Below are 9,158 nucleotides of genomic sequence, written 5' to 3'. Positions count from 1 at the left end.
TAAAAAAAATTAAATTAACCAAACTCACAAGCATAGAAATTATAAATGAGAAAAAAAAAAGGATTGAGGAAGGGTTGAGAGGTGGTTAAACTAGGGTTATAATAACCCTTCCCCGAAACATGTTTTAGATATCTACAATTCACAATACTCATTTTTCCATTACCAATGGTATGATATTTTATTTTCTCTATAACATCATTGAACATTTTGATCAAGACATTGCATGTGTCTCTAATTTGAATTTGTTGCCAAAAGAAAAACATGTTACATTTTGTACACCAAGTAAATTGTTGTATAAATATAATTTTAAGTAACAAATGCGAGGAGCTTACAAATAAACTATAATTAAATCTTAATAAATAATATTACTAACAATTTGAATAGAATTAAGAAGTAGGTGATAAACCATTAAATTTAACAAACATGTATGGTTTACCTCTTCAACTAAGACAACACATTTCAATATTACTAACATTTCTCTCTTTTTAGTTTTATATTTTTCAACGGTGTTTTTACGAATAACACTTCCTTTGAGGCTCCAATTATTTTGAAAATGTTCAAAACCTCGTATTAGTATACGCTCCATTAAGTCTGCGATTTGAAAATGGAAATAAAAATTAGCTAAAATGCAACAAAATGTGAATATAAGCATTACCTTAGATCGAATTTTTCTTTGAGTTGACACAAAGAATGAATAGATATAACTTGAAAGCAACAAAAATTTTAGATAGTAAATTTAACTCACATGATGCATCTATATTTATATTAAAATTGGATCATTCATGGTTCTTGTTATAGAATTTTAAAAGACAAAATTTATTTATTATAATAAGCATACAAAATGTTACAAATCATTTATTTTCCATGTTACAAACAACTTATATATTTTAAGTTATGAAATTTGAAAAACCAAACATATTTTGTTTGAATGCAAAATGGTTACGGTATCAAGTGTTTTAAATAATTTCTAAAAATATTATACACCTACGTAATTATAGTTTACTTGGCCATATGTGGAGACTTTCTCCCTTAATTTATTATAGGATTTATATTTTGTTTATTATTGTTAAATGGAATGAATATTAAAATGATAAATTAAAATGATTATCTATTACAAACAATAAGGAGAGGTGGTAAAGTTTTTTTCATAAAGTAAATTAAATGAAAATAACTTAAGATTGACATTAATATGAGAAAATGACGATATGTGATTATTTTTTTATAAATTAAAAACAATAACTTAAGATTCACATTAATACTTAAGGAATATTGTAAATTTAAATTTTGGAGTGTAGAAATTTCAAAAAATGATTCACCCTAAAGCCACTTTTAATATAATAAGAAAAAATATATTATATTAAGAGGATAAAGTTGAGGGTCCCTAAACCTATACTAAATCACTCAATGTCTACATTCATATATGATTAAGGAATATTGTAAATTTAAATTTTGGAGTGTAGAAATTTCAAAAAATGATTCACCCTAAAGCCACTTTTAATATAATAAGAAAAAATATATTATATTAAGAGGATAAAGTTGAGGGTCCCTAAACCTATACTAAATCACTCAATGTCTACATTCATATATGATTAATGGTTCATCACACATAATAATATCCATGCATACATTTTGGTTGACGAGAATCTTACATTAATTCCAACGAAAATTGGAATAATACTTATTCGATTTGTAATTCATGAAAATAAGTTCACGGCCTTCGGCTAGAATCATGATTACCAATAGGTAAGTAAATGCATAAGACAATCTATAATTTCACTCTAGAACTACCTTCAGAAAAATGTATAGTTAAATTTTCTATTAAAAAAGATTAGAAACGCTGTTGGAATTTTAAGCACTCATTCCAAAAGATTCCAGCTACAAAGAGCTAACAATCTTTTGGAATTTAGAAGCGGCAGCCAAGCCACTAAGAATGGCCCCTTCAATGTTAGGGCTTACACAGAAATCTCCACAGATGGCTACCCGCTTGCTTTCATCCCAAAAGCACTTTTCCTCTCCGGCTATGCTTGCAGCTGGAAAAGCACTCCCCCTACCAAAAGGAAAAAAAAAAAAAAAAACAACACACAAAACAAAAGAAAGAGCACCTTTACGGTTACAGACATTCTCACAAGTGGAAGAAGTGAACATAAAGTACATGAAATAGTAAGCTCTGGCCTTGTCTATCCTTAAGAACGTTTTCATGCGGTACATGAAACCCAAAATTGAGAATCACACCCTTTTATAGTATTATATTCTAATATTTTTCAGTACAACAAACGTAGGGAATGAAGAATTGAATCTCCAATCTCAAGAAAATAAGTACATGATGAGATGTTAAAAATCCCACGTTAGAAAACCCAAAGAGACTCGTACTCCTAATAAGGTAGACACTCCTCTCATTATCAATTGATTTTGAGATGGAACCCTATATTATCAAATAGTGCATGCTTGTGTTGGCATAGCGTAACTAATCTATACGAGCTATAAACAAGCAAATGAAGAACCCATTGTCACAAACTCAATTCCCATATACCATCAAAATATCAATGGTATATGCTCAGTAATTTTTATACTTCCACAATCCACAACTTATTAGAGTTGAGAGCCAAATACCCTCTAAAAGTTTTCTGTTTCCATGAAGAGCATTTGGCACTCCAGATGAGCCATCTACCATAATTGGAAACCTTTTCCAAACTTATTTATCCACTCATTTCGGATTCATAATGCAAAACTCCCTTTTTTATCAAGTTTGTTAGCCTTTGCAATGTTAACCTCTTGTGTATCAGTAGTCTTCTCCACCCATAATATATTCATCGCCACAAGATTTGAAACAGAACCTCGTCCTCTACAGGTATTATGGGGATTTTAAAGCTATTGCACTGGCCCCTTGATAGAGGTGAAGTGCAGAGAACAGAATAATGGCTTAAAACCGCCAAAACCCTAGATTCAAATCAAGCTCCAGACCCTAAAAAATTCTTTGAAAAAATTCAGATATGACTGGTTTTCAGTTTTGATAAAACCTTGTTTGAAATTCCACGACCCAAAATAACCAATTAAAAAAGAACAAGATTGCCCTAAAAGAACCAGTTGAAGAGGAAAAAAACCGGAAGTTGTCAGAGGAACTCAAATCCCATAACATTTGATTGATTGCAAAACTATTTGGAAAACTATGGATCACTAGAAAGAAAAATAAATAGAAGCAGTCAATCAGAATTTTTGCTTAAGAGGCAAAAATATCTAGTATCATCTTAACACAATTGGTAGCAGAGTCATGACTTCTGTACTTGATGCCTATACAGATATACTAAGTGAAATTAACAGTCAAACAGGTGGTTCCAATGCAAATGCTTACCATCTATGAGCTTTCATAAAGAATGGACGGGGCGTGCAAAGTCCCAAGCTTTGTAATTCTTGATAGAGTTCTTCGGCCACTTTTTTCAATGTGGAATCTGAAGGTTTCTGAAGCCCATATTCAGCAATTACTCTCTCTGCGTACTCCTTCGTCGAATGCAAGATCCATCTTTCACTATTCTAACAAAAACGAGAGTAGAAGGAATGAAGCAAACAGATTATAAATGGCAAGCCCAGCCAAGGCTGGTAGTTTGGCTTTACAAGACATAGAAATGAACAGACCAAGCAGTCGAACGCCCTGGCTTGCTGCTGTCACAGTAAGCCCAGCTTAGAACTTTAGAATTCTTTATCGAGAAACCTTTGAAGGGCATCTGATAATTGAACAAGGACGTTCATTAGGTCAATGTATCTCCATGGAAACAAAATAAAACCGGTGTCAGAGTAAAATTTAAACCAAGATTTTCAGTGTAAGATTGATTCAGGAAAATTTTGTACTGCAGGTAAAGGATGATGGGTGTCAACAAATGCTCTTTTTTTCTTTCAAAAAATACTATTTATTGGGAATTGTATGCAACTCTATAGTAGTTTGGATATTTGAAATTAAAATATTACCATAGAGAGAGGCTGTTCAAATGCAAGCATCAGAGCAAAACACGGAATAACAGGAATGTTCTGCAGCTTAATTGCCAAATCTGGAACCAAACTAAGATCTGCATAATTGTTAAGAGTCCGATGAACCTATTATATACTAACCATGATTTATCAAAAAGTAAGACTTTTGGCTGCTTGCACTCCCAAATAAATATGCAGTTCAGTTCAGAGCACAATGGGAATATCTGAATGTTGAAGTTGCAAGAGGACAGAAAAATGGAAAGGGAATTTACTTTCTCTACGCTCTAGAATCAATTACAATAGATTATTTTAAGTCTAATATTGTAGTAAAATATCAAACAAAAGAATGAAGAATAAGATTGGGGGGGGGGGGGAGGGGGGGGAGAGAGAGAGAGAGAGAGAAGGGATGAGAGGAGGAGGAGGAGATGAAAAATTAATGCTAAACATGATAGTTTCGTCAAATTGACTTATCATACAGATAATGCACAGCTCCAATACGCCAAAATATATCATGCACAGCAGCAAGAGATACTTGAAACAAATATGACTGAAGAAGATCCAGCAATCAACTTACCTAGAGGTGGCACTCGTCCTGATACACTGGTAGACCTTGGTGAAACTATGTTTTTGTCTGATGCAACAATACCCTCAAACTGACCCAGACTTTGTCCATCAATTCCCAACAACAACCATGAATTATCCTTCTCCAACCATTCCATTCTCCCAACATTTACCCCAAACTTACTCTCAACACCTGAATAGACACTGAAAATAAGCACCTCGTAATTTCATTTGAAAACTTGAATTGCAGAAACTTATAGAGAAAATACTAAAATAGTAGGTTATATACCAGGTTCATGGCATAATGCTTTGCAAATAGAATTCATGCCCGGAGTACCCACATATCTGCCACTTGCGCCTTCCTAAATAGTATTAATACTTAGACAAATTGATCCCATAGAAAGCATGATATGATTAGCATTAACTAAATAAGAATTAGTTAGCTAGTTTGTTATTAAACAGTTAAAAGCTGTTAGTTGTAAACTAACCTTAAGCTCTCTATATAATGAGGCTTGATCTGCATATTTATTCATTCAATGGGAATAATTTCCTTACTTGAATCTTGATAATTAGCATAAACAATCGTGTTAAATAGTTTTCCTGCTGCAGCAATTGTTCGCATTATATGTGGAATAGCAGCTTCAAGAGAGACACTTGAGCTCAACCATAATTCCTTTTGCCCCACAAGTATCACGAGGTAAAAGATACAGTCACTCAATTATACTATGAGCTACAATTTCAAAAGATGCTATATAGTGAATTAGATAAAACTAGCAGCTACCATACTTATTTGTCAAAGTTCATCTTAATGTAGCAAAGGAAACTTGGTAGATTCTCAAATCTCTTTTGACAATAAACATGTATGGATTTCACATCCCAATCGTTTCCTTTTTTATATTTTCAAGATAGTTAATCCTCACATCCTAGATACCTACCAGTGATTTGTATTCTTTCTTCACCCACTCGCATTTAAAATCTTCGTCCATCTCTCTTGCAAAGGGGACACAAGGTCGAACAAGTGCGGCAACAAGTAGATAGTAGATATATAATATGCTCAGAACAAAATACATTACGGACATGGTGAGTTTTAACCTGTTCTGTGCTGGTAAATTGATTGGAAAAGCAATCAAAAATGCCAAAACTCTCTTTCCATTCAGCACAAAGATTTTTGGATTCCCACTGACGAACGAGACTCAATACTTCCTGGGAGCTGACAGTAAAGTACGGGGCACCATGGTCGAAATGCAATTCTCTCCCATCTTCTGCAATTTCTCTGTTGGAAATGTAAAATTGTAAAAATCAGAATAGTCTGATCAGATATCCTTTTATTCATTATTATTGTTGACATCCTGTTCATCCATTTTCAGGTTTTTTCGCTTTGATTTATAAACACTTCGAGCACTCTTCTTCGAAATTATAAAACGACTTTCATGAGATCTTTTCTGAACTTCAGCAAGAAGCAGCAACGAAATCTCACTCGGCAGTTTGTGATCCCTCGTTTTTCAGCAACCATAAAACCAAGTAATCGAAAGACACCCAAACAGGAAACGGGAGGAAATTCGTCTCACCTCCGTTGGGACATTCTTCCACCGGGGCCTCTGCCAGACTCGAACAAGGTGACGGAGACCCCATTTCTGGCCAAACTCCATGCGCAAGCGGCTCCAGAAACTGCCCCATAAACCCAAAACAAATATTCAAATCATCCCTGAATTAATAGCCAACAAAATCAGAAGCGAGAGAGAAAGGCGATGATTCGCTTACTTCCACTTCCTACAACGGCAACTTTAGAGAGAACGGAGCTCATTGCGGTGCTGTTTCTCACTTGGACAATTTCAATTCTTCCTCAAAAAATTTAGGCAGCTGTTGGAACCAGTGTATGAGTCTAGGCATTGGAAGGAGCGCGAGCTTGTGGGCTGCATTCGTCCACGTGCTCCATGATCTCTGCCTTCTTGACAGTGACCAAGCAAACAGTCATTTTTAGTGTTAGATGTAGAACCATGTGACTTTTGATTAATGGGACATGTATCGGACTATTCTCAATTTACTAAATTTGATTACTCAAATTGTTCAATATATATATATATATATATATATATATTTATTTATTTATTTATTTTTAAGCCTATGGTTATATTTATATATCAATTCCAAAATCAAGACATGAAAACGTATTTTGGCCTTTGGATGATAATTTGATTTATGTTGAACTCAAACATGATTTTAATTATGTCATAATACTTGGTGACTATTAACAGATCTAGAAATTTTGTATAGGGGCACTATATAATAAACACACTAAAAATGTAAAAAAAAAATATATTAATAGCTTCAAAGATTAATTTAATACGTATTACAATTGTCTTCTGCAAATTTTCATGTTTTGAAATCTATCCATTATAAGTTTATTATCTAATAAATCTTTCTCAATATAAGCTATAATACAATCATTCATCCATTGATCTCTCATTCGATTGTGCAGTTGAGTTTTCACAATATTCATAACAGAAAATGTTTCTACAATAGCTATTGCAACCGGTAAAATCACTGCCAATATAAGCAACCGATAAACTAATGGATAGACCTTATCTCTTTTCGTAACGACCATTTTCACTTCAAGATCACTCATGCTTTTTAGTTCAACAAACTCTGAACCCATAACAATAATGTAATTTTAAAGTTGATCCTCAAGCATAGAGATCAATTCAATAGCTGAAAAGTCTCTTCGATAAAACTGAGTAAGTAGACTAAGTTTTTGTCTATCAAAAGAAGTAGATGAATTCTCGGATTCAAACAAGCCATACAAAGAAACAATTCAATACTTGATTCAGTAAAACGATTATTCAACTTTTGAAATTGCATATATATCAATGACAACATAGAAGACTTCAACACGATTTTTCATGAGATGCATATTGAAAATAAAATCAAATGACAAGATTGAATTCATTAGAATGTGTGCTTCATATTTTTGTTCTGAACTTGATCCACTGTCCACAATTGTCTCAAGCACATTAACTATTGAAGAGAACATTGTAATTAAACTCGTTAAAATATTGTAATGTGATCCCCATTGAGTATCTCCTAGTCTTTTAATCATTATCTCTTGATTTAATCATTGTCCACTTGATATTTCGCCATTATTTAAAGCTTCAAAAATTTTCATGTTATGTTTCTCTCGTAGAATATCTCAATGTTTCGCTGATGCTCCAATAACATTCACTACATTTGTAGCAATAAAGAAAAGACCGACAATTTCCACGCGATTTTTTGCAGTATTTATAAAGAGTTAATTAAAGTTGATGAGCAAAACAATGAATGTAAGCACATTCATTTTCTTTCAAAATAAGTGCTTTCAAGCCATGGAACTCAACTTGCATATTACTTGCTCCATCATATCCTTGTTTTCGCAAATTAGTAATATTTAACCCATGTTGAGAAAAAAAACTATCAATGGCTTCCTTAAGTGATAGGGCACTTGTATTATTGGCATGGATGATTCCAACAAATCGTTTAATCACATGACCTTCATCCACATCTACTCCTTTGAAGATATATATTTTGATTTGTCTATCAAGATAGAAAATTGTTTGTCACTCACATCTCTTATAACTATATTAACAATTTATATTGCAATGCAATTTACTATATCTTTTTTAATATTAAATGCAATCAATTTCAAATTATTTGGAGCATTCAAAGTTACGGCTTCAATATCCTTGTTATGGTTGCATAACCATAGCAATAGTTCAAAGAACTCATCATGTCCACGGAATGCAAGACTTTGTATTAATGAAAATCAAGTACAGCTTGTGCTTGGTCAAACATGCTATTTAAAAAAGTCTTGCTTTTGTTTTAAAAGAGCCTCACGTAAGTTTAAGCTTATTATTGTTAATATATACAAGATTTGAACTTTTGACTTATTGTTACAAAATAGGGGCATAGCCACTACACCAGAATAGGACTTTAATGAAAAATTATATTATTTAATATATATTATAATCTGACAGTTCAAAATTAATATTAAATTTTGAAAATCGATAATGTGAAGGGGACCCTTAATAAATTCGTCCATACCGGTGATTGAATAAGATTGTACATAGATCGGCTCTCTTCCACTTAAGTTTATATTGCTTTTATAACTTCTATTATATTGGTTAATCTAACTTTCATTTTTTGTTTGACTTATGTGTGACAATAGTATTTCGGGATTTAAGAAAAGGTTCAAAGATATACATGTAAAAGAGTACAAAAATGGATGGGATGTCCATACGAATCAAGGCCAAAAATTCACTTTGAGAATTTTGTCTTTGTTATTATTATTGCATAACAAGTTTTGCTTTCAATATTTGTTGAGGGGAAGAAGTTTTTGAGTCAAGTGTACAAATATTTTTTGTTAGGATGTATTTGGCTTCTTTTAATGATAATAAATATAAAAAATATGTTTTAATCAAAAATTTTAAGTTGTACAAATTTTTAAAATTTTTAACTTTCAGTACATTATTATTTTATTACAAATTTTCCCTTTTTAAGTATTTCTATACTTTTTACGAATATAAAAAAAAAAGTTTTTATTTTTAATTACATTTATTAACCTTTTAACTTCGTTAATTTTCATAAATATAACAACCTACTAAAAT

At 32.2% G+C, this 9,158-nt stretch overlaps 1 protein-coding gene across 1 annotated transcript; it reads right to left on the bottom strand.

Moving 5' to 3' along the window:
- Positions 1-1,645: 1,645 nt before the first annotated feature.
- LOC103492994 (uncharacterized) lies at positions 1,646-6,451 on the bottom strand. The gene is made up of 9 exons (XM_008453603.3): positions 6,283-6,451; positions 6,090-6,189; positions 5,614-5,794; positions 4,811-4,883; positions 4,535-4,714; positions 3,961-4,058; positions 3,631-3,719; positions 3,350-3,523; positions 1,646-2,047 (listed from the first exon to the last, which is right to left on the bottom strand). The coding sequence occupies exons 1-9, from the start codon at positions 6,323-6,325 to the stop codon at positions 1,876-1,878; spliced, it is 1,110 nt and encodes a 369-aa protein (XP_008451825.2). The 5' UTR covers positions 6,326-6,451; the 3' UTR covers positions 1,646-1,875.
- Between the last annotated feature and the right edge of the window lie 2,707 nt (positions 6,452-9,158).

The sequence above is a fragment of the Cucumis melo genome, chromosome 7 (genome assembly GCF_025177605.1).
Source record: "Cucumis melo cultivar AY chromosome 7, USDA_Cmelo_AY_1.0, whole genome shotgun sequence".
In the NCBI taxonomy this organism is placed as follows: Eukaryota; Viridiplantae; Streptophyta; class Magnoliopsida; order Cucurbitales; family Cucurbitaceae; genus Cucumis; species Cucumis melo.
The sequence above is the reverse complement of the archived record's forward strand: the minus strand, read 5'-3'. Positions and strand labels throughout refer to the sequence as shown.

Bases quoted from the DNA above. Each gene is read 5' to 3' on its own strand.
- LOC103492994 (XM_008453603.3), bottom strand. From the start codon at position 6,325: ATGAGCTCCGTTCTCTCTAAAGTTGCCGTTGTAGGAAGTGGAA. The intron at 3,524-3,630 runs GTCTGTTCATTT...TTGTTAGAATAG, and splicing joins CCAGGGCGTTCGACTGCTTG to TGAAAGATGGATCTTGCATT. The intron at 2,048-3,349 runs GTAAGCATTTGC...TCCTTTTGGTAG, and splicing joins TTTATGAAAGCTCATAGATG to GGGGAGTGCTTTTCCAGCTG.